Genomic DNA, 26,115 nt, shown 5'->3' on the forward strand with positions numbered 1-26,115 from the left:
GATGTTGAACTGGGCAGTCAGCTACCGCTGCTCCAAAACAGTATGAGGTGAGATGGTGAACTGATGTTGAACTGGGCAGTCAGCTACCGCTGCTCCAATACAGTATGAGGTGAGACGGTGAACTGATGTTGAACCGGGCAGTCAGCTGCCGCTGCTCCAATACAGTATGAGGTGAGACGGTGAACTGCTGTTGAACCGGGCAGTCAGCTGCTGCTGCTCCAATACAGTATGAGGTGAGACGGTGAACTGATGTTGAACCGGGCAGTCAGCTGCTGCTGCTCCAATACAGTATGAGGTGAGACGGTGAACTGATGTTGAACCGGGCAGTCAGCTACTGCTGCTCCAATACAGTATGAGGTGAGACGGTGAACTGATGTTGAACTGGGCAGTCAGCTACTGCTGCTCCAATACAGTATGAGGTGAGATGGTGAACTGATGTTGAACTGGGCAGTCAGCTACTGCTGCTCGAATACAGTATGAGGTGAGATGGTGAACTGATTTTGAACTGGGCAGTCAGCTACTGCTGCTCCAATACAGTATGAGGTGAGATGGTGAACCGATGTTGAACTGGGCAGTCAGCTGCTGCTGCTCCAATACAGTATGAGGTGAGACGGTGAATTGAAGTTGAACTGGGCAGTCAGTCATTCATTCTGTACTGAGTCTGGTCTATCATTGTTGGTATTGAAAAAGCCTACTGCACATTGTGGTGGAAATTCTAACCAAAAAGAAAAGAATATGCCATTTCTTCAAACAATCAACCTTTATTTGATAAGAATTGCAATAATGTAGCTTGTCAGCCCTACTCTCTGAGGTGGAAGGCAGAGAGCTCGATGACACAAGGAGTTCAGAAGCCTTATATAGTCAAACTATCTTGTGCATATAGAAAACACGTGATCTTGGTATGTGTCCATGTGTGGAGAATGAGACACAGACTAACTGTGAATTGGTTGTCTCGTTCTGTAGCAACAGCTGGTTATTCTAGTCTTCTAGTGAGGTGTCAAAACAACAGGAAATCACTCTAGACACAGTTCCTCTGAAGTAGATCAACGGTTCCCCGAATTGGGCCAAGCAAGCTCCTTTGGCCTGTCTGTCGAGAGGGCGTGTGGTTGCACACCCACACAAACATACACATAAACTTCTCAACCTTAAAGAAATCCTTCAACACATTAGAAGTCATATCAACTTAAAGAGGTTAACATAGATTTTCCCTCACAACATTGCACAGAGATAAATCAGACCCAGCCTGAACTGTGTGATGTAGTAGGGAGTTGTAGTTTCTCTAGAGATAAATCAGACCCAGACTGAACTGTATGATGTAGTGGGGAGTTGTAGTTTCTCTAGAGATAAATCAGACCCAGACTGAACTGTGTGATGTAGTAGGGAGTTGTAGTTTCTCTAGAGATAAATCAGACCCAGACTGAACTGTGTGATGTAGTAGGGAGTTGTAGTTTCTCTAGAGATAAATCAGACCCAGACTGAACTGTGTGATGTAGTAGGGAGTTGTAGTTTCTCTAGAGATAAATCAGATCTAGACTGAAATGTGTGATGTAGTAGGGAGTTGTAGTTTCCAACAGGCCAATATTCTATATAGTTTAGCGCATAAAACGTTGTAATTAACTACAATGACCATAATCCACTGTGCGCCTACCTGTCATGTCTGTGTTTCTTTTACACCTGTGTTAAGTTGTAAATAAAGAGTAAAAACCTCAGACGTAAAGCTCAAACCAAGTTTATTCACCCACTAAGTCACAGCTGCATAAGACCAAGACTTATGCACACAAGCACTGCTATTTAACCCTTTATGCTGAGTCTTCTCCTTACTGGTATTTAACCCTTTATGCTGAGTCTCCTCCTTACTGGTATTTAACCCTTTATGCTGAGTCTCCTCCTTACTGGTATTTAACCCTTTATGCTGTGTCTCCTCCTGACTGGTATTTAACACTTTCTGCTGAGTCTCCTCCTTACACCCCTGTTACTAGGCAGAACTTTTGTGGTATCAGTTCTTCCTCACTTCATCTGACCTGACCTCGGCCTAAATTCCTCCCTCCTCCCCACCTCACGGCTGTCCTGTTGACTTGTACCAGACTGTGGCCCTTCTCCACCCCACCTCACTGCTGTCTTGTTGACTTGTTCCAGACTGCGGGCCTTCTCGTTCCATAGGATCCCTTACGTCTAACAATAACACATTCTGACAGAATGTAAACGTTCTACATTCCCCTCTCAAACAGTGACATGAATAAGGATATTTAATATTTTCAATTTCAGAAGTCAGAACCCATCACCTGCTATGTAAAACAGAGAAGAATGCACAATGGTCAATGCTTTCCGGTATCCTTGGAACATCCCTACCCTAAACCCTTCCTTAACCCTTTTAAATGTCAACTTCAAAGGTCTAGGGACGTCCCAAGGATGTATCTCTACCTGAAAATAAATTATCTAAGTGATAGATAGTTGGTATTCAGCAGTCATAAAGCCTTATTTCCTTTAATTAACTACTAAAATAGTGATTTTGTCAGACAGCAGCTCTACACTTTGACTGACTGATCCATTCATCCTTCCAACCCTCCTCATCCCTCCTCTCCTCTGAAGACCCAGTGAGGGTGGAGCTCAGTCAGAGAGCTGTTGAGGGACTGGTTAGGAAGAACACTTCTACAGCCAGAGAGGTGAGAGGTCACATATGGTTTAGATGGTAAATACTTATGTCCCCTTGGCAGTTAATTGCATCAGCAAAAGGTAATATGTTCCATCATCTATGTTTATTTACATTAGTGCAAATTGTCCACTGATATTGGTGTAATTTCTCACCCTTCTGGCTGTATGAACGTTAATTTCCCCTCAGACACACATTTGTTCTTTGACATTATGAAGTTAATTTGTGTAAAATGTACTTTTCCCTACTCATTCACATTCAGTGGCCTGACTGTGTCCAAGGCCAATCCTGGTAGATCTGAACCTAATGCAGTTTGGAGTGATCGGATGATCGGGTGTAACTGAGGCCATAGACGCTCCATATCCATTACTTTGAGTGTTTTATATAATATGACTGAATGTGTTTATTTCTGTGTTGCAGGGGCAGTCAAGAAATGGAACAGCAAGGCCACAGAACATGACATAGCAGGCTGGAAAAGTGGGATTGATCTGGTTTATCCTTTGACATGGAATTGTTACTGATTTTCATACTCAGAGGGACCAAGAGTCTTTCGATTGGTCAGTCATTGGGTTCATATATGTATCTCCATCACTAACTTTAAGCATCAGCTGTCAGAGCAGCTTACTGATCATTGCCCATCTGTAAATAGCCACACCCATCTACCTCATCCCCGTATTGTTATTTATTTTTGCTCCTTTGAACCCCAGTATTTCTCCTTGCACATCTATCACTCCAGTGTTTAATTGCTAAATTGTAATTATTTCACCACTATGGCCTATTTATTGCCTTACCTCCTTACTCCATTTACACACACTGTATATATATTTTTCTGTTGTGTTATTGACTGTACTTTTTTTTATTCCATGTGTACCTGTTGTTTTGTCGCACTGCTTTGCTTCATCTTGGCCAGGTCGCAGTTGTAAATGAGAACTTGTTCTCAAATGGCCTACCTGGTTAAATGAAGGTGAAATAAAAAAAATAACATTTTGTTGTTGAAATCAAATCAAGCTTTATTTATACAGCACATTTCAGACATGGATGCAACACAATGGCTTCACAGAAAAAAAAAACATTTAGTACACAACAAACAGAAGACTAATGAGCACCCTATGGAAATTCCATTGATTAAAATATTAATCGGATGCAATATCCAACCCAAAATATAAGCTTGTTTTTTAGAAGGGGTTCTGAAAGACACTGAGGGTGTCCACTGAAAATTGACTAGTAACAACAACTGGGACCTAAGACACCCACCATGAGACCCACTAAATCTGCCCAAGAAGAGGCAAACAAAAGAAAAACCCACACCAAACTTAAAGACAGGAAGTAAACCAAAAATGTGGAGCAACTAAAGGTGTTGACTCTACACATCTATCAAGACAACTGGAGCACTGGGCCAGACACTCTTAAATAGAACCTGGACCAGCTCAGGTGAAACACCTTCCCACTAACGAGATGGACAAGCCAGCTCAAGTGTAACACATACTGACTAACGAGGTGACGCCAATCAGTGCGTCCTAAAGTCCAACCTCAAAACATAAATGGAAAAACCAAAGCCCGTAACACCTTCCCCTTTAACCTCTTCAGTCGACCCTCTACTTTTTTGAACATTCTGTTAAAAATCGCGCAACATTTCAGCGCCCTGCTACTCATGCCAGGAATATAGTATATGCATTTGCTTAGTCTGTGTGGATAGAAAACACTCAGACGTTTAAAAAACTGGTTAAATCACTGCTGTGGCTTTACCAGAACGGCATTTACATCGAAAAGCACAGGAAAAACTGATCACTGAAAATGGGGAAAATATATCCATGCGCTACTTGAACCCATTGATAAACGTGAACCACAATTAATTGACTGAGGTTGCAGTACCTACAGCTTCCACAGGGTGTCTAGAGTCTTGTCATTTCCCTTCGAGTTTTTTCTTGGTCAAACACATACAGGACACCGTATCTAATCCGGTCTAGGACCGGATATTTTCGTTGAGTTTCTAGCCGGACATTTTTTCCAGACGGACAGCTAATGATCTTTACATCGCCTCCTGATGAATTTGATCGCTTATTAAACGTTTACTAATACCTAAAGTTGCATTACAAACGTATTTCGAAGTGTTTTGTGAAAGTTTATCGTCGACTTTTTGAATTTTAAAAAATGACGTTACGTTTTGAAACTATGTTTTTTTCGTTTATCACACAGTCTACATATAACGATATCTAGGCTTTATATGGACCGATTTAATCGAAATAAAGACCCAAATAGTGTTTATGGGACATCTAGGAGTGCCAACAAAGAAGATGGTGAAAGGTAATGAATGTTTTCTATTTTATTGTGCGGTTTGTGTAACGCCGAAATGCTAATTATTTTGTTTACGTCCCCTGTGGGTCTTTTGGGGTGTTGCATGCTATCAGATAATAGCTTCTCATGCTTTCGCCGAAAAGCATTTTAAAAATCTGACTTGTTGCCTGGATTCACAACGAGTGTAGCTTTAATTCGATACCCTGCATGTGTATTTTAATGAACTTTTGAGTTTTAACTAATACTATTAGCATTTAGCGTAGCGTATTTGCATTTCCAGAGCTCTAGTTGGGACGCAAGCGTCCCGGGTAGAAGCAACAGGTTAAGACAACAAATTAGAGGTCGACCGATTATGATATTTCAACGCCGATACCGATTATTGGAGGACCAAAAAAGCCGAGGCCGATTAATCGGACGATTTTTTATTTATTTATTTGTAATAATGACAATTACATCAATACTGAATGAACACTTATTTTAACCTGATATAATACATCAATAAAATCAATTTAGCCTCAAGTAAATAATGCAAAAACAAAGTGTTGGAGAAGAAAGTAAAAGTGCAATATGTGCCACGTAAAAAAGCTAACGTTTAAGTTCCTTGCTCAGAACATATGAAAGCTGGAGGTTCCTTTCAACATGAGTCTTCAATATTCCCAGGTAAGAAGTTTTAGGTTGTAGTTATTATAGGAATTATAGCACTATTTCCCTCTATACCATTTGTATTTCATTAACCTTTGACTATTGGATGTTCTTATAGGCACTTTAGTATTGACAGTGTAACAGTAAAGCTTCCGTCCCTCTCCTCGACCCTCCCTGGGCTCGAACCAGCAACACAACGACAACAGCCACCACCGAAGCAGCGTTACCCATGCAGAGCAAGGGAAACAACCACCCCAAGGCTCAGAGCGAGTGACGTTTGAAACGCTATTTGCGCACGCTAACTAGCTATTCATTTCACTTCGGTTACACCAGCCTCATCTCGGGAGTTGATAGGCTTGAAGTCATAAACAGCGCAATGCTTCACGCACAACGAAGAGCCGCTGGCAAAACGCACGAAAGTGCTGTTTGAATTAATGTTTACGCGCCTGCTTCTGCCTACCACCACTCAGTCAGATACTTAGATATCTAGTAATATCATCAACCATGTGTAGTTAACTAGTGATTATGATTGATTGTTTTTTATAAGATAAGTTTAATGGTAGCTAGCAACTTACCTTGGCTTACTGCATTCGCGTAACAGGCAGTCTCCTTATGGAGCACAACGAGAGAGAGGCAGGTCGTTATTGTGTTGGACTAGTTAACTGTAAGGTTGCAAGATTGTCTCCCCCGAGCTGACAAGGTGAAAATCTGTCGTTCTACCCCTGAACAAGGCAGTTAACCCACCGTTCCTAGGTCGTCATTGAAAATAAGAATGTGTTCTTAACTGACTTGCCTAGTTAAATTAAGGTATAAAAAACAACATTTATATTTAAAAAAATCGTCGGACAAACATATTTGATTTCCGATTGTTATGGAAACTTGAAATCGGCCCTAATTAATCGGCCATTCCGATTAATCGGTCGACCTCTACAACAAATATATCCTACATTTTTGATGGACGAGGTTGCTCACCACCAACAGAAAACAACTTCCATTTCACATGATAAACAACTACAATGCTTCACCTTCACCAATAAAAACATGGCGTCTACTGGCTGTCAACAATTAAAAACTGGTATTTCTAAATATTAATATACAATAGTATTATTTTTTTCACATTTTTCTTTATAGAATCTGAAAACTCACTTGCTTCTAGAACTCTAGTCCACTTTTTATTTAACCTTTATTTAACTAGGCAAGTCAGTTAATTAAGAACAAATTATTATCGACAATGACGGCCCAGGAACAGCGGGTTAACTGCCCTGTTTAGGGGCAGAACAACATATTTTTACCTTGTCAGCTCGGGGATTCGATCCTTTCGGTTACTAGTCCAACGCTCTAACCACTCGGCTACTGAAAGTACGTTGAAATTACGTTGTTTTAAAGTAATTAAAAAAATGACCCGAAAATACACATTTTAAACAACAACCAAACAAATATTAAGGTTGGGCAGAGTTTCAATGACATTTTGCTTGGTGGAGCCCCAATGTCAAAACACAGTTTTAACGTGTCCAAATCAATAACCAATATTCATAAACAGTTTGGGACAAATTGAAAGCCTAAACATAAAATGTGCTATTTACACAAACATCTGCCACAATAATCATATTACTTGTATTTTATAACAAGCTCCTTATAAACTGCACAAGCACCAGAAACGCTGTTGTTTTGACAAGTAGCAATAAATCACTGATATCGATTAGGGGGGAAATCAGGTTGTACGTGATGTTGAAACGAACACAACTAAAAGAACACATTGAAATGGGAGATATCTTTCACCTCACTGGTTAGAGGACAACCTGCAGAAGACAGTCAGCTACATTTTGGAGTGATGCATTTAAATGTAGGGGTCGCTAAACAAAGGAACGTAACACTTATTTTCATCACTCAACGATATCATGTTGAAATCAATTGTGTGATAGGAGGGAGATGAGATTGAACGTCCTGTTAAAACTAACAGCTCAAAAACCACACGGAATCTGGGAATAATGTGTACATCCCTGGTTAGAAGACAATTTGTAGAAAACAGATCGCTACATTTTATAGTGTTGCATTTTGATTCAAGTTGGACACCAACATAGTAAACAGCATAACGACTATTTTTGTTAAAAGGCTAATATCCATAGCATGCTGAAATCAATTGAACAGGGAGCAAACGTTATGGTTTCAACATTGTGACATTATTAAAATAATCCTACTACAATGTTAAAACATTCTACATTGTGACATTAATTAATTGATATCATGAAACAGCTCCATCATGTATTTTCTGATGATTAATCAGATATCTTTTATCAGAGTATCTCTTCCCACATTGATTACAGCTACAAGGTTTCTCTCCTGTGTGTGTTCTCTGGTGTCGTGTCAGATTGCTAGACTTAGTAAAACTCTTCCCACATTGAGCACAGCTATAAGGTTTCTCTCCTGTGTGTGTTCTCTGGTGTGCTGTCAGGCTGCCAGATGAAACAAAACTCTTCCCACATTGATTACAGCTAAAATATTTCTCTCCTGTGTGTGTTCTCTGGTGTACAGTCAGAACTCTAGATGAAGCAAAACTCTTCCCACATTGGTTACAGCTATAAGGTTTCTCACCTGTGTGTGTTCTTTGGTGTCTTGTCCGCTTGCTAGAGGTAGTAAAACTCTTCCCACATTGAGCACAGCTATAAGGTTTCTCTCCTGTGTGTGTTCTCTGGTGGTATATCAGGCTGCTTAGCTGAGTAAAACTCTTCCCACATTGATTACAGCTAAAAGGTCTCTCTCCTGTGTGTGTTCTCTGGTGTGCTGTCAGGCCACCAGATGAAACAAAACTCTTCAAACATTGAGCACAGCTATAAGGTTTCTCTCCTGTGTGTGTTCTCTGGTGTGATATCAGGCTGGATGACCGAGTAAAACTCTTCCCACAGTGAGAGCAGCAGTGAGATTTATCACTTGTGTGAATTCTCTGGTGTACTTTTAGTGAACTTGATCTTGAGTAACTCTTCCCACAGTCAAAGCAGCGGTGAGATCTCTTCCCTGTGGATCTCTCCAGGTGTTTCTTGGGGTGTTCTAATGTGGAGAGACTCTTCTCTGCCTTGTCAGCATCATGAGGTTGTTGAGGCTCCCCAGAGGGCCCATGGTAGTCCCGTCTCTCTCCTGTGTGAACAACAAAGTCAGACAGATGGTTAAAGGCCCACAACAGCAGAAATCCACTGTAAAAGGTGATGCCAATAGCGTAGCCATGATGTTGTACAACAATTGACATCTAATGAATGTACTGATTATTTGACATTTGTCTTAAAATGAGTAAGAATAGTCATATTTTGTCTTGTTTTCACATTAGTAGTAACATCTAAGATTGTAGACTAGAAATAAGTTATTCATGTTGTTGACTTTTGGTCTCCAATATAGGCCCATTCTGTGTTTGCAAAAAATTGCGGCATGAGGGCGATGCACATGCAAATTGTTTGTAGAAACTCCTCCATGCTAATGAGGAAACCGATAGTTATGGATGTAGTATATCTGCCTGGAGCAAAAATGGTGAGCAAAGATTTTAGTTTTTCACAATGTATTCTGAATGTGAACGGGGGAAAACTCAGGGGAGAAACCTCCATTTCCAGGTTGCTTATGAGTGCATTTCACACTACTTTGGATTATAATTGTAAGGCTCGTTTGAATGTCCTGCTTAATATAATATTTGTGTCATCATCGCAAACAAACCTCTTTGTACTTAAAAAAACACTTCAACCAGTAAAATGCTCTTTGGCTTTTTCATCAGCCTGACAATGAGGGTTTGAACACAGTTTGCCAATTTGGCCCATAACTTCACCTAACAACAAATATAGGAAAATAGCTCTGTGTGTTGTATAATAGCCTATCCATTAAGGAACAGTTCTGTACACATTATGACCAAAGTAGGGATGTTGGATCCAACGTGGAGCACGGCATAACTGTCTTTACCAGAGTAATGAATGAAGAAGCACTTTTGTTGTTGTTGCATGTCGTGATGTTTGTCATTTGACTGTCATTCAGAAAATGATTTATTGGATCAGCTGATGATAGTTGAACATGTGACTAACAAAATAGTTAAAGTATTAAGAATTATGTGTAATTATTGAAGAACCACGTTAATGACAGTATCCATTTGGGTGTTGTCAATAAAGTTACGATATTTGTTTATTTTATTTATATTTCACCCTTATTTAACCAGGTAGGCCAGTTGAGAACAAGTTCTCATTTACAACTGTGACCTGGCCAAGATAAAGCAAAGCAGTGCGACAAAAACAACACAGAGTTACACGTGGGATAAACAAATGAACAGTCAATAACACAATAGAAAAATCTATATACAGTGTGTGCAAATGGAGTATGGAGGTAAGGCAATAAATAAGCCATAGTAGCGAAGTAATTACAATTTAGCAAATGAACACTGGAGAGATAGATGTGCAGATGATGATGTGCAAGTAGAAATACTGGTGTTCAAAAGAGCAAAAAAAGTAAATAAAAACATGGGGTAGGTAGTTGGATGGGCTATTTACAGATGGGCTGTGTACAGCTGCAGCGATCGGTAAGCTGCTCAGATAGCTGATGCTTAAAGTTAGTGAGGGAGATATAAGTCTCCAACTTCAGTGATTTTTGCAATTCGTTCCAGACATTGGCAGCAGAGAACTGGAAGGAAAGGAGGCCAAAGGAGGTGTTGGCTTTGGGGATGACCAGTGAGATATACAGTGGGGCAAAAAAGTATTTAGTCAGCCACCAATTGTGCAAGTTCCCCCACTTAAAAAGATGAGAGAGGCCTGTAATTTTCATCATAAGTACACTTCAACTATGACAGACAAAATGAGAAAAAAAATCCAGAAAAATCACATTGTAGGATATTTTATGAATTTATTTGCAAATTATGGTGGAAAATAAGTATTTGTTCACCTACAAACAAGCAAGATTTCTGGCTCTCACAGACCTGTAACTTCTTCTTTAAGAGGCTCCTCTGTCCTCCACTCGTTACCAGTATTAATGGCACCTGTTTGAACTTGTTATCAGTATAAAATACACCTGTCCACAACCTCAAACAGTCACACTCCAAACTCCACTATGGCCAAGACCAAAGAGCTGTCAAAGGACACCAGAAACAAAATTGTCACACTGGCAGCATCGCCTGAACCTAAAAGACGGACATCGCCATCTGCTGACTGGAGTGGGCAACACAGTTGAGGAACAAAAAGTTTATTTTTCATTTATTTCATAAAAGTTGATTATATTAAGTCATTCAAAGAGAAGCATGTCTTGAGTCATTTGTAATGAGTGATAATTTAAAACAAACTTTACACCCACTACATATTTCCATTGAACCATACTTCTAACATGGATCATTTTCACCCCAGAGGCATATCTTTTATCATAGCCAAAATGTGGTTCATTCGATTCTTCCAATTTTTCATGACTTTGTCAATCAACTGCTCCCTGGGCTCGAACCAGCAACACAATGACAACAGCCACCCTCGAAGCAGCGTTACCTATGCAGAGCAAAAGAAACAACTACTAGAAGGCTCAGAGGGAGTGACGTTTGAAACTCTATGAGCTATACTGATAGATAGAAATAATGGGGAGCAAAATAAATAAATAAATACAGTAGGGGGAGAGGTAGTTGTTTGGGCTAAATTATAGATGCTATGTACAGGTGCAGTAATCTGTGAGCTGCTCTGACAGCTGGTACTTAAAGCTAGTGAGGGAGATAAGTGTTTCCAGTTTCAGAGATGTTTGTAGTTCGTTCCAGTCATTGGCAGCAGAGAACTGGAAGGAGAGGTGGCCAAAGGAAGAATTGGTTTTGGGGGTGACCAGAGAGATATACCTGCTGGAGCACGTGCTACAGGTGGGTGCTGCTATGGTGACCAGCGAGCTGAGATAAGGGGGGACTTTACCTAGCAGGGTCTTGTAGATGACCTGGAGCCAGTGGGTTTGGCGACGAGTATGAAGCGAGGGCCAGCCAACGAGAGTGTACAGGTCGCAGTGGTGGGTAGTATATGGGGCTTTGGTGACAAAACGGATGGCACTGTGATAGACTGCATCTAATTTATTGAGTAGGGTATTGGAGGCTATTTTGTAAATGACATTGCTGAAGTTGAGGATTGATAGGATGGTCAGTTTTACAAGGGTATGTTTGGCAGCATGAGTTAAGGATGCTTTGTTGCGAAATAGGAAGTTAATTCTAGATGTAACTTTGGATTGTAACTTTGGATGTGAGTCTGGAAGGAGAGTTTACAGTCTAACCAGACACCTAGGTATTTGTAGTTGTCCACATATTCTAAGTCAGAGCAGTCCAGAGTAGTGATGTTGGACAGGCGGGCAGGTGCAGGCAGCGATCGGTTGAAGAGCATGCATTTAGTTTTACTTGTATTTAAGAGCAATTGGAGGCCACGGAAGGAGAGTTTTATGGCATTGAAGCTCGCCTGGAGGGTTGTTAACACAGTGTCCAAAGAAGGGCCAGAAGTATACAGAATGGTGTTGTCGTGTCTAATAAATAATATTGATAGAGCTGTTATCTTCCGAATAAACTCTTAAAGATCTAGTAATATTTTACATCAATAGCAGTCAATATCAATCATCATTTTACTTCATTCTCATAATCTGAAAGTTGTCAATTCTTGGTTTTCTGCAAGAACCCTGGCTAACAATTTGAATCAGCAATACAAAATTGGGTTGACTTATTTATTTACTAAATACCTAATTAATCACACAGAATTCACATACACAAAGAATGAATTATACCTGGATAATTCTTTACGTCATAGAAAAACATCCCTTGCGGGCGGAACAAATATGACAGCTTGTTACACAAAGGAAAAGGGGCTGGGTTGAGTGGGAAGACAGGAACCAAGAGCGGGAAGACGCGAACCAAGAGCGGGAAGACGGGAACCAAGGCGAAGCTGTGCTATCGTAAATACAGTATCTTATGCATTCTAAATTACCACCCATTTGGAAAAGGAAAATGCAATAAATATTTACTCTGAGCTGCGCTTCAGTAGGTTGGTGGTAGATGGAAGACCGTGTTGCCAAACCAAGTCCTCTGTCCTTTGAAGAATGTCTCTGGTGGTCACTTGGATAAGTTGTAGTAATGTCGTTGTGTGGTAGATGGGATACTCTGTCTGTTCCTTCCTAACCTGCGTTTGCAGCTGCGGTCGCTAACTCAACGGCTAGGAGGTATCACTTCTGTCGTGAATAAGAGTTCACAGTTCATATCATTCGCAACCAAAGCTCATGCTGATGTTGGCTTCGTTCTGTAGTTTTATCTGAACCATTCTGAGATAGGATCGTCATCCTCATATCCTCGGAAAAGGAAGTTATGTTGTCGTCAAGGGCTTATATAGTAAGGGAGAGGAGGGTGTGTTTGAAAAGTTTTATAGCCCTTGTCCCTTCACAGGGGAGGGCCACTGATTGAGCAGCCCTATTTTATGGAAATCCAAATCTCACATTTTGGAAGCTAAAATCACAGTTCATCCCATCACAAATAATTTCATATTCAAACATTTAAATTGAACAACAATTCCATGTGAATCTGATAACTCTTATGTGTAGACTTTCCACTTTAGAGTTTGTCATCTTATCATTGATGAGAATGTCTCAGATGACAACTGAACTGACATCATATTCATTAAGTACCACTGCTTATGTTCAATTGTTCGGATTACCAGAATATAGTTAATTTCCCCCCACATACTGATGTTCCCAGAATCTCTATGTTAACCAAGGTTTTTTTTAAATGTAACCTCAGTAGGTTAAATAAGGGAAATGGGGGAAGAGGTATTTATGACTGTCATAAACCTATCCCCCAGGCCAACGTCATGACAGTGTCTTCTGCGTAGAGGTGGATCAGAGACTCACCAGCAGTAAGAGCGACATCATTGATGTATACAGAGAAGAGAGTCGGTCCAGAATTGAACCCTGTGGCACCCCAATAGAGACTGCCAGAGGCCCGGACAACAGATCCTCCGATTTGACACACTGAACTCTATCAGAGAAGTAGTTGGTGAACCAGACGAGGCAATCATTTGAGAAACCAAGGCTGTCGAGTCTGCCGAAGAGGATGTGGTGAATGACAGAGTCGAAAGCCTTGGCCAGATCAATGAATATGGCTGCACAGTGCTGTTTCTTATCGATGGCGGTTAAGATATCGTTTAGGACCTTGAGCGTGGCTGAGGTGCACCCATGACCAGCTCTGAAACCAGATTGCATAGCGGAGAAGGTATGGTGGGATTTGAAATGGTCGGTAATCTGTTTGTTGACTTGGCTTTCGAAGACCTTAGAAAGGCAGGGTAGGATAGATATAGGTCTGTAGCAGTTTGGGTCAAGAGTGTGTCCCCCTTTGAAGAGGGGGATGACCGCAGCTGCTTTCCAATCTCTGGGAATCTCAGACGACATGAAAGAGAGGTTGAACAGGCTAGTAAACAGGATGCGGTGCGCATTCGCAAAAAAGTCGATGGAGCAAAGACACGAAAAAGCAACGTGTACCTAACCATAAACTTCAATGCCTTTCTTAAAATCAATACACAGAAGTATATATTTTTAAACCTGCATATTTAGCTAAAATAATTCCAGGTTAGCAGGTAATATTAACCAGGTGAAATGTTGTCACCTCTCTTGCGTTCTTTGCACGCAGAGTCAGGGTATATGCAACAGTTTGGGCAGCCTGTCTCATTGCAAACTAATTTGCCAGAATTTTACGTAATTATGACATAACATTGAAGGTTGTGCAATGTAACAGGAATATTTAGACTTAGGGATGCCACCCATTAGATAAAATACGGAACGGTTCCGTATTTCACTGAAAGAATAAACGTGTTGTCTTCGAGATGATAGTTTCCGGATTTTACCATATTAAATGACCAAAGGCTCGTATTTCTGTGTGTTTATTATAATTAAGTCTATGATTTGATAGAGCAGTCTGACTGAGCGGTGGTAGGCACCAGCAGGCTCGTAAGCATTCATTCAAACAGCACTTTCGTGCGTTTCGCAAGCAGCTCGCCAGCAACTTCAAGCATTGAGCTGTTTATGACTTCAAGCCTGTCAACTCCCGAGATTAGGCTGGTGTAACCGATGTGAAATGGCTAGCTAGTTAGCGGGGTGCACGCTAATAGTGTTTCAAACATCACTCGCTCTGAGACTTTGCTCTGCAAGTGCCGCGGATTTTGTGGAGTGATGGGTAACGCTGCTTCGAGGGTGGCTGCTGTCGAGGTGTTCCTGGTTCGAGCCCAGGTAGGGGCAAGGATAGGGACGGAAGCTATACTGTTACACTGGCAATACCAAAGTGCCTATAAGAACATCCAATAGTCAAAGGTATATGAAATACAAATCGTATAGAGAGAAATAGTCCTATAATTCCTATAATAACTACAACCTAAAACGTCTTACATGGGAATATTGAAGACTCATGTTAAAAGGAACCTCTTTAGGCTAGGGGGCAGTATTTTGATGTTTGGATGAAAAACGTGCCTATGATGTTTGGATGAAAAACGTGCCGAACGTGCCTAAAGTAAACTGCCTATTTCTCAGGCCCAGAAGCTAGAATATGCATATAATTGGCAGATTAGGATAGAAAACACTCAAAAGTCTCAAACTGTCAAAATATTGTCTGTGAGTATAAAATAACTGATATTGCAGGCGATAACCTGAGGAAAATCCACTCAGGAAGTGCTGTTTTTCTGAAACTACTCTTTTCCATTGCAAGCCTATCCTCCATTTAAAGGGATATCAACCAGATTCCTTTCCCTATGGCTTCCACAAGGTGTGAACCGTCTTTAGACACAGTTTCAGGCTTTTATTCTGAAAATGAGCGAGAATGATCACATAGCATCAGTGGATAGCCAGATGTCCTCAGATTTGTGCATGCGTGTGCGCCGGGAGCGAGACCTTTTCTTTCTCTCTTCTATTGAAAAGGCCTGAGGGTTGATTATACAACCGTTTCACATGTTTCTACGTACTTTCCGGATACTATTTGGAATTTTCGTCTGCCCGTCGTGACCGCACGAGCCTGTGGATTACTGAGCAAAACGCGCCAACCAAATAAAGATTCTCTTTATATCCAAAAACCTTCATCGAACAAAACAAACATTTATTGTGTAACTGTGAGTCTCGTGTGTGCAAACATACAAAGATCATCAAAGTTAAGCGATTAATTTGATTGCTTTTCTGACTTTCGTGACTAATCTACTTTGCTGCTGGCTGTTTGGAATATTTTGTCTGCTGAGAGCTGTCCTCAAATAATCGCATGGTTTGCTTTCACCGTAAAGCCTTTTTGAAATCTGACACGCCGCCTGGATTAACAACATGTTAAGTGGTGTTTTGGTGTATTGCACTTGTGATTTCATGAAAATTAAATATTTTTAGTAATTTCATTTGAATTTGGCGCTCTGCAATTCACAGGATGTCGATGAAAATGATCCCGCTAAATGGATCTGTGCGACAAGAGGTTAAAAGGAACCACCAGCTTTCATATGTTCTCATGTTCTGAGCAAGAAACTTAAACGTTAGCTTTCTTACATGGCACATATTGCACTTTTACTTTCTTCTCCAACACTTAGTTTTTGAATTATTTAAATGAAATTGAACCTGTTTCATTATTTATTTGAGGCTAAATTGATTTGATTTATGTATTATATTAAGTTAAAATAAGCGTTAATTCAGTATTGTTGTAATTGTCATTATTACAAATAACTAAAATAAAACATGCAAAAAAAAAAAAAAAACGGCCAATTAATCGATATCGGCTTTTTTTTGGCCCGCCAATAATCGGTATCGGTATTGAAAAATCATAATCGGTCGACCTCTAGTTACTATGGTTACTGTTGTTCCATATTGTGAATGTTATCCAATTTGTTACTATGGGTTACAGCAGTATGGCCTAATACATTTTTGACATAAAATAATTTGCATTTTCTTTGTTGATTCAAAATGGTCCATGGTATAACCTTAAAACATTTCTCATTCCGTTGTCGTTGGAGTGAGGCTTAGCCTACTGGTGAAGGGAGTCTCATTCAAATTGGAAAAGTATTTGGCTGGAGGGAAGGTTGTGCCAAATCCTGTTGTTTGTAAGGAACCCAGAATTGAGGAACCTGATGGTTTATCAGAAAAGTACCCTACAGTATTCCCAGCATGTGCCGTTACACATGCTCGGTCTAAGAAATTGGCCGGGAGCAAGTCTAGTGTTGAGGATGTCAGCGATCCCACCATGGTTAATCTGTTCGAGACGTTTATGGGTGATCCTGATTTAGGTAAACCTCCTGAGTTTACCGCTCCTTCGAAAACACCAAAGGTGAGAGTTTTTAGAACCTCTGAATGAAGAGAGGATCCCTACAGTTGACACTTGGATGTCTATGAAGCAGCTGATTGCTGAACAGATTAAAGATGTTTCCTGGAAGCAGCAGATTGATGAACAGAGTAAAGATGTTTCTAGGAAGCAGCAGATTGATGAACAGAGTGAAGATGTTTCCCTCTCTCCTCTTTTTGCTGAGATACATGCAGAAGTAGAGTTTAATGAAGTTTGTTTGCCAGAGGACAGGTAAAACCAAACCAAACCAAGCTGACCCAGTTGCACCTTTGCAGCCTATTCCTGCTATTGACAAACCTTTCAGCAGGGTTCTGGTGGACTGTGTTGGTCCTTTGCCAAAAGCCAAGAGTGGTAAGCATTTCAGTTAACTAGTGATAGACCATTTATAATGCAGACATGATATAGTAGTTCATATGCATCTGGTTGAGTGACATTTTTAGCTTGGATGTAAAAAACAACAACAACACTTCCCTACATTTCAGCACAGCATGCCAAGTAGTTCTATACTCAGGTGGGCGCTCCCTCAACATTATCAGGACAGAGAAACCAGACATGCTCATTGCACACATGGAGAACTACAAACAAAAAGACAAAGAAAAAAATGGACAAATCTTGTAAATGGTGGTTCTGAAATAAACCAAAACTGGTTTCTCACAAGTGTAGCAGGTTTTGAACAGACAATGTTTCCACTCCGAGAATGACAACGGTAAATGACTGTAATTAATACATGCATTAACAGAAATGAATGTAACCAAATTACATTAAGAATTGGTGGAAGCCAGCAAAGGATATTCTGGAGAGACTCGCATATAACTTCACCACACAACCCTCCCCTTCTTTCTAAGTTTCTAACATAGATTTTCATCTCTGTCAAATATGAACCTCTATCAGGTGGACTGTATAGAACGATGTGTTCATCTCTGTCAGATATGAACCTCTAGCAGGTGGACTGTATAGAACGGTGTGTTCTAATAAAACACTATATGAGTTCATATCTCCAGATCGCTATGCATATTCATGTCATGAGGCTAGTAGCTTAGCATTTCTCTCCATTGAATACAGGCTTAGCCAACCCAACTCTCACATTGGCACTATTGGGGGCACGGTGTGTAATAAATCATCACTACACGAAGATCACTACATGCCGTGCCCCCCAGTCTGCGGTCAGCAGGTAGACCCTTCTCAAATATATATGTTAATAAGTCACTTTTTGGAAACGGAACGGAGAAAACAAGGGGTAGCTTGTTCTCTACGTTGTCTGATTCTAGGCATATCGGTCATCATCCTGGGGCCCTCCGTTGAAGAGGTACTGACGAGCCAACTCCAAAGTTAAAAACAAATTTAAGGCGGTACTTACTGTTGTTAATCAGATATATCTCCTCCTCTTCATCTTTCAATGTGACAGTAATCTCTCCTTCCTCTTTCACTCCAAAAACAGCATCCTCTTCCTTCACAGTAACATCCTCCTCCTCTTTCACTCTGAACGCGTCTTCCTCTTCTTTCACTGTAACGTCGTTCTCCTTTTTATTCACAGTAACAGCCTCACCCACCACTTCTTTTTTTACTGTGACATCCTCCTCTTCCTTCTCCTCTTTCACGACAATGTTCAGCCCCAGAGCTTCTGTCTCCGTCCACCAGACCTCCTCTTCTTTAACAGGAGGGGAGAAGTTTAGGGAGCTCATGTTCGGGGATGTTAGCTAGCTAGCTATCATTAGCGACTAGGCTAGTGCTAAACTTAACCAGCCAGCTACTATAGCTGACTAATACAAAATAACGTAATATTATATTAAATAGGTTAACAAGTAGATACGACAGAAGTGTGTGTACAACACAGTACCTAATATACACCGAAAGCGTATAAATAGCTTGAATCTTTCGGCTATGTTGTCTAGCAAGCTACGGAGGTGGTTGACGAGCTGTTTCTGAAGATCCGTCCACTAGATTATACGTCACGCTGGCAGCATCGCCTGAAAGACGCACATCACCGTCTGCTGACTGGAGGGGAAACGCAGTTGAGGATCATAAGATTATTTTCAATTAATTTAATTAAATAATACTATTATATTGACACATACAAAGACAGGAAAGTGTTGATTGATTAGTGCGACTAAAAAATGTTTACTACAGCACATGTAAGGCAGTTTCATTAAGTCATACTAAATGTAAATAAGTAGCTAGCTACTGTAGGTATATACTGCTCCTACATGGTGTAACAATACATCACGTAGATGTATATAATGAACAGACTAGGTCTATGCTGCTCCTACATGGTGTAACAATACATCATGTAGATGTATATAATGAACAGACTAGGTCTATACTGCTCCTACATGGTGTAACAATACATCACGTAGATGTATATAATGAACAGACAAGGTCTATACTGCTCCTACATGGTGTAACAATACATCACGTAGATGTATATAATGAACAGACTAGGTCTATACTGCTCCTACATGGTGTAACAATACATTATGTAGATGTATATATTGAACAGACTAGGTCTATACTGCTCCTACATGGTGTAACAATACATCATGTAGATGTATATAATGAACAGACTAGGTCTGTACTGCTCCTACATTTTGTAACAATACATCATGTAGATGTATATATTGAACAGACTAGGTCTATACTGTTCCTACATGGTGTAACAATACATCACGTAGATGTATATAATGAACAGACTAGGTCTATACTGCTCCTACATGGTGTAACAATACATTATGTAGATGTATATAATGAACAGACTAGATCTGTACTGCTCCTACATGGTGTAACAATACATTATGTAGATGTATATAATGAACAGACTAGATCTGTACTGCTCCTACATGGTGTAACAATACATCATGTGGGACTTTAAGGCAATGCTGTTGTTACACTGGTGAGTAAAAACTCATGCTTCCTACACTTTAACATGTCTGAAAATAAAATATACGTTTTACTCAACTGCGTTACCCACTCCAGTCAGCAGATGGCGGTCTGGGAATTTAAGGCAATGCTGTTAGTGTGACGTATAATCTAGTGGACGGAACGCTTCTTTCAACTGCAGCAACAGTTAGTCAGCCACCTCCGTAGCTTGCTAGACAAAATAGACGAACCAATAAAGCTCGTTAGACGCTTTATTGTATATAAGCCACTGTGTTTAAAACCCACTTCTGTCGTCTAGTTAGTTATCCGATTTAATTTCATATTTACGGTGTTGTAGTTCTTGTTCAGCTAGCGGGCTGGTTAAGTTAGCATTAGCCTAGCTAACATCCCCGACCATGAGCTCACTAAGCTACTCTCCTCCTGAAGAGGATCAGGTCTGCTTGACGGAGAAAGAGGGTCTGTGGCTAAACGTTATCGTGAAAGAGGAAGAGGAGGATGTCACAATACAAAAACAAGTAGAGGGTGAGGGTGTTACAGTGAAAGAAGAAGAGAAAGACGTTTCAGTGAAAGAAGAGGAAGATGCGTTCAGAGTGAAAGAGGAGGAGGATGTTACTGTAAAAGAAGAGAAAGAGGAGGATGCAGTTTTTGGAGTGAAAGAGGAGGAGGGGGAGATGACTGTCACATTGGAAGAAGAGGGGGATGAAGAGGAGGAAACTGAATATCTGGGCTCGGTATCCCAAAGGCATGTTAAGGCATCCAATAGTTCTAACGATGGACGGTTCCTGATTAACACCAGTAAGTACTGTCTTAAAAACAGAGGCATAAACTCTGCAGTTGTTGAACTGATGTGTGTTGTTAAAGGGGAACTATGCAATTGTGTTTATTTATAGTGTGTTTATTTATAGTCATTGATTCTTGAAGAATATAACGCATGCCTCATGAGCTTCGTTCAACCCAAAATAAGCTTTTGTTTTACTCCAATGTTTAGAAACAATGTAAACCAACACTGTATAGCCTCAACATGGTTAAAACTATAATGCTGATATCATGGATGGTCAGTCCTTGCATCCGTAGGTCTGTCTGAATTTGAGACTAGTTACATTTCTCCAGCCCCATCATTATCTTATTACCAAAACAGTGGTGGAATGACAGCTTTGTTATTGTTTGAACTGCAGATTGGTTGATTGATTGTGTGGCTTTTTTAAAGGGGCAACGTATGATTTAAACAGCAACAAAATGGCTGCCCTGAGACTTGGTTTGGTAAACAGCTGAGGGATGGGGGCTGGAGAAGTGTAACCACTTTCACATTCATAGAGAAAGCTATTGTAGCATCCGTAACCCAAAACCTAGAGAAGTTCAGATGTAACAGTTATAAGGTGTTGGCTTGACAGTTGCTGGACCCAGGTTTGAGTCCAGCTCAGGGCTACCCCTTGAATTGACTACACTATAAATACAAGGACTGGCCGTCCATAAGGTCAAAATTATAGTTTTAAACAAGATTTCAAGGCCAAACAGTGCTTGTTTACAAACAATGGCGTTATACGAGCTTATGTTTTGGTATACTACAATGAACTAATAGTATGTAGTATATACTCATTAAGTATGTAGTTAAAGTATACTACAATGAACTAATAGTATGTAGTGTATACTCATTAAGTATGTAGTTACAGTATACTACAATTAACTAATAGTATATACTCATTAAGTATGTAGTTACAGTATGCTAAAGTTAACTAATTGTATGTAGTATATGCTCATTGAGTATGTAGTATACAGTATGTTAGTATGGGTATTCAAACACAGCTATTCGCCTTTTTTCAATTTATTTTTAATGCCATTACATTAAAGGCGAAACATACCTACATTCCATAACATCTATGAATTGTTTGAAACCTTTGTTTTAAACCCTTCTCAAAGTTGGTGCCTTGCCTGATTTGTATATATTTAAAAAAAAAAATAAAACACTACATGACTTTCTTTGTATTTATGGCAGTGTAGTTCCCTTAATGTTCAGTCAACTTTGGTACAACATGCTATGAGGAGTCGCGATATTCAACTTTGGTTGAAGGATCTAAAATCACACCTGAAAGGGCCAATGAAATCCGCTCCTGGCTTGGAAGTCTCGCCTTCCACAGGTGATGAGCGTCAGGCTCGGATTCATTCCTTCAATTATTCTGCTTTTCACCACGGTGTGAACAGGAACAATTCATGCTACTAAAACAAACAATTGGAACACAAGAATGTTTTTTGTTGCGCCAACTAAACTGACCCTTAGTGGTAGAGCGTGATAGCCCCGTGGACTTTGTGTGGTTCTCATAGTTTCCTAATCAAAATGTCCTGGCTATAGCAATGAGTAAGATGGCTAAAAATGCGACCTAAACAATGAAAGTTAATCCGGGTTCGGGTTAGCGACCATGCCCAAATGAATAAATGTTCAAGTTACAAACATGTTCTCAAATGCCATTGAAATGGCAGCAGCGGTATGAGAGCAATACAGCTTTCCTCAGTAGGAAATCCTGGTGGACCCACTGTGATGTCAGACTGATAATGCTCATTGGGCTGACATCACTGGTCCAAATGTCAGTCGTGAAGCTAATAGCAGTGACACCCATAGCTAACAGCAGTGACGCCCGTAGCTAATAGCGGTGACGCCTGTAGCTAACAGCATTAGCTCATGGATGCGAGTTTCAACAAGACTGTAACTCCGGTAGGGAAACATTTGTCAAATAGCGCCTACTTGGTAGTGTGTACCGGTGCTCGACCAGTCGGCGAAAGCCCACGTCATCCACGACAGAGAACGGTTGATTGCCAAGGGCAGTGAATTCCATTTTCTTGGCGTTAATGGATTTGATAAGATGGTTGACGCTGTCAGGGGGAGTTGTAGGTGAAGTTCTGGGTCCTACAGTAGGTCAATGTTAATGTTATGTTATGTTAACAATAACACAATAACACGCAGGACATTCAAACGAGCCTTACAATTATAATCCAATAGTAGTGTTAAATTCACTCGTATTCAACCTGTAAATGGAGGTGATTTTTGCTGTCAGCCTATGAGAACTCTCCTGAGTTTTCCCCCACGGTGGTGAATTAGTGAATAAACACAGAGCATAATGTAAGTTTCCTTGACTAGCACTCCTGATCTTGCGCTAATAGTGCGCTGTAATATTCAGAATACATTGTGAAAAACTAAAATCTTCGCTCACCATTTTTGCTGCATGCAGTTATACTACATCCATAACTAGCGGTTTCCTCATTAGTGGGGAGGAGTTTCTGCAATCAAATTGTGTGCGCATTGCCCTCGTGCTGCAATTTTAGCAAACACAGCAAGGGGCCTATATTGGAGACCAAAAGTTGTCTGGCACACTGCTTTGGATTTCAACAACTTTAATAATTTATTTCTAGTTACCACTAATGTGAAAACCAGACAAAATATGACATGTTGCTAACTTGATTGTCTTAATTGTCAAATAATTTAACAGACGTCAATTGTTGTACAACTTCATGGGTATGCTCTGGGCATCACCTTTTACCTCGAATTAACAGTGGACTTTGTCGTTCACACAGGAGAGAGACGTGACTATCGTGGATCCTCTGGGGAGCCTCAACAACATCATGATGCTGACGAGGCAGAGAAGAGTCTCTCCAGATCAGAACACCTCAAGAAACACCTGCAGAGATCCACAGGGAAGAAATCTCACTGTTGCTCTGACTGTGGGAAGAGATTCAACTCTTCAGTAAAACTTAAAATACATCAAAGAATTCACACTGGAGTGAAACCATATAGCTGTAGTCATTGTGGGAAGAGTTTTTCTACATCTCGCTATCTAACTATACACCAGAGAACACACACAGGAGAGAAACCTTTTGGCTGTGATCACTGTGGGAAGAGTTTTATTCGGCAACAAACCCTGAAATCACACCAGAGAATACACACTGGAGAGAAACCTTACAGCTGTAATCAATGTGGGAAGAGTTTTTCTACATCTAGCTATGTAACTATACACCAGAGAACACACACAGGAGAGAAACCATATAGCTGTAATCAATGTGAGAAGAGTTTTACTTGGCCAGACAGCCTGATAGTACACCAGAGAACACATACAGGAGAGAAATCTTGTAGCTGTGATCAATGTGGGAAGAGTTTTACTACATCTAGCCTGCTGACTTTGCACCAGAGGACACACACAGGAGAGAAATCTTGTAGCTGTGATCAATGTGGGAAGAGTTTTACTCGGCCATACAACCTGATAGTACACCAGAGAACACACACAGGAGAGAAACCTTGTAGCTGTGATCAATGTGGGAAGAGTTTTACTACATCTAGCCAGCTGACTTTGCACCAGAGAACACACACAGGAGAAAAACCTTTTAGGTGTGATCAATGTGGGAAGAGTTTTACTAGATCTAGCTATCTAACTATACACCAGAGAACACACACAGGAGAGAATCCTTGCTGTAATCAATGTGGGAAGAGATACTCTGATAAAAGATCTCTGACTAAACATCAGAAAATACATGAAGGAGTTGTTTCATGATATCAATGAAATGTCACAATGTAGAATGTTTTAACATTGTAGTAGCAGTATTCTAATGATGTCAGAATATAGAATGTTTTAACATTGTAGTAACAGTATTCTAATGATGTCACATTGTAGTAGCAGTATTTTAATGTCACATTGTAGAATGTTTTAACATTGTAGTAGCAGTATTTTAATGATGTCACAATGTAGAATGTTTTAACATTGTAGTAGCAGTATTCTAATGATGTCACAATATAGAATGTTTTAACATTGTGGGAGCAGTATTTTAATGAATGTCAGAATGTTGAAGCCTAAATGTTTGCCCCTTGTTCAATTGATATGAGTTACTAAGGATATTGCAGGAGTTTATTCTTGAAATCAGATATGTCCTTGTGAGGACAACTTGGTTGCTGATTGTATCAAGGGTGGGCAGTCAAAAAGATTCGTGTTTTGCGGTTAGCCAGTGCGTTACCATGGCTACCACACTTTATTTTGACTGTTTTTCCGTATTGGAGATGAGTTTTGTTTGGGCTCGTCCCAGTGTTCTAGAAGCGAGTGAGTTTTAGGATTCTATAGTAAGAAAAAGGATTTAAAAAATAATACTATTGTATATTATTATTTAGAAATGTGTTTTTTCTTGTTTTTAATCTTTGACAGCCAGTAGACACCATGTTTATATTGTAGAAGGTGAAGCATTGTAGTAGATTATAATGTGAAATGGAAGTTGTTTTCTGTTGGTGGTGCGCAAACTTTTCCAATAAAAATATAGGATATATTTGTTGTATTTTGTTTTGAGGTTGGACTTTAGCACGTAGAGCTCGTTGGCACGTATAGCTTGTTAGCACGTAGGATGCACTCGTTAGTCAGTATGTGTTACACCTGTGCTGGCTTGTCCATCTCGTTAGTGGGTAGGTGTTTCACCTGAGCTGGTCCAGGTTCTATTTAAGAGCGTCTGGCCCAGTGCTCCAGTTATCTTGATAGATGTGAAGAGTCTCCACCTTTTTGGTTTGCTTCCTGTCTTTTAGTTTGGTGTGGGTTTTTATTTTGTTTGCCTCTTCTTGGGCAGATTTAGTGGGTCTCATGGTGGATGTCTTTTAGGTCCCAGTTGTTGTTACTAGTCAACTTTCAACCCCTCGTAAAACCCCACCTGTTTATTTGTGGTTGTTGTCAGTGACTCTTTAGTCTTTCAGTTATTATTCTGTTTTTTTATACTGTTTGCTGTGGTAAATATTTCTGTTTAAAAAAATTAAAAATCCAGTGAAGCCATTGAGTTGCATCCATGTCTGAAATGTACTATATAAATCAAACGTGAATTGAACATGTTGCAAAACTATCCCAGTGACTGAAAAATCAACAGACTCTTGCTGAACAAATGTGCAAAAGCAACACATATCTTGGTTGGCCTTATTATGAAAAACAGTATGAATTCATCTTCCACTGTCAAAATAGTGAATGGTATGTAAGTTTCGTATCAGTTTTCAACCAACCAAGTGTATTTGTTGAAGATGAAACAGATCATTCCCACTTTTCCAGCCTGCTGAAGGTGTGGTGGTAAACACCACCCCCGGCTCTACCAGGGGCTTGAGGTGGTCTCCCACAGCTCTGCTTATGTCATGTTCTGTGGCCTTGCCGTTCCATTTCTTGACTGCCCCTGCAACACATTTAGTCATATTATATAAAACACAAACTAATGTATATGGAGTATCTATGGCTTCAGTTACACCTGGCACCTAAATGTGACTTATATCATCTGATCACTCCAAGCTGCATTTAGGTTCCTTTGACAGTCTGGATGCAGCCAGGCCAATGAATATAAATAAGCAATGTAAAGAGGTGGG

General features: G+C 40.2%; 2 protein-coding genes across 3 annotated transcripts; one reads left to right on the forward strand and one right to left on the reverse strand.

Annotated features, from left to right (window-relative positions):
• Positions 1-2,686: 2,686 nt before the first annotated feature.
• Positions 2,687-18,820, reverse strand: LOC135563561 (zinc finger protein 180-like). 2 transcript variants are annotated; one of them, XM_065006358.1, is made up of 3 exons: positions 18,241-18,820; positions 8,180-8,719; positions 2,687-3,600 (listed from the first exon to the last, which is right to left on the reverse strand). In XM_065006358.1, exons 1-3 carry the CDS (start codon positions 18,563-18,565, stop codon positions 3,548-3,550), a joined length of 918 nt encoding a protein of 305 aa, XP_064862430.1. In that variant the 5' UTR covers positions 18,566-18,820; the 3' UTR covers positions 2,687-3,547. The 2 variants fall into 2 exon arrangements, with proteins under 2 accessions (XP_064862430.1, XP_064862429.1); XM_065006357.1 differs by lacking the exon at positions 2,687-3,600 and having other exon boundaries at positions 6,706-8,719.
• A 1,081-nt stretch (positions 18,821-19,901) lies between these two features.
• LOC135563558 (zinc finger protein 180-like) lies at positions 19,902-25,543 on the forward strand. Its single transcript, XM_065006353.1, has 2 exons — positions 19,902-20,552; positions 23,322-25,543. Exons 1-2 carry the CDS (start codon positions 20,153-20,155, stop codon positions 24,290-24,292), a joined length of 1,371 nt encoding a protein of 456 aa, XP_064862425.1. The 5' UTR covers positions 19,902-20,152; the 3' UTR covers positions 24,293-25,543.
• The last annotated feature ends 572 nt before the right edge of the window (positions 25,544-26,115 follow it).

This window comes from Oncorhynchus nerka, linkage group LG21, assembly GCF_034236695.1.
Source record: "Oncorhynchus nerka isolate Pitt River linkage group LG21, Oner_Uvic_2.0, whole genome shotgun sequence".
NCBI classification, from domain to species: domain Eukaryota; kingdom Metazoa; phylum Chordata; class Actinopteri; order Salmoniformes; family Salmonidae; genus Oncorhynchus; species Oncorhynchus nerka.

What these genes read in the sequence shown, in the direction of transcription:
- LOC135563561 (XM_065006357.1), bottom strand. Translation starts at nt 18,565, where the DNA reads ATGAGCTCCCTAAACTTCTCCCCTCCTGTTAAAGAAGAGGAGGTCTGG. An exon ending in GATATATCTGATTAACAACA is followed by an intron (nt 8,720 to 18,240) that starts GTAAGTACCGCC and finishes TTGTTCACACAG; the next exon opens with GAGAGAGACGGGACTACCAT.
- LOC135563558 (XM_065006353.1), top strand. Translation starts at nt 20,153, where the DNA reads ATGAGCTCACTAAGCTACTCTCCTCCTGAAGAGGATCAGGTCTGCTTG. An exon ending in ACGGTTCCTGATTAACACCA is followed by an intron (nt 20,553 to 23,321) that starts GTAAGTACTGTC and finishes TCGTTCACACAG; the next exon opens with GAGAGAGACGTGACTATCGT.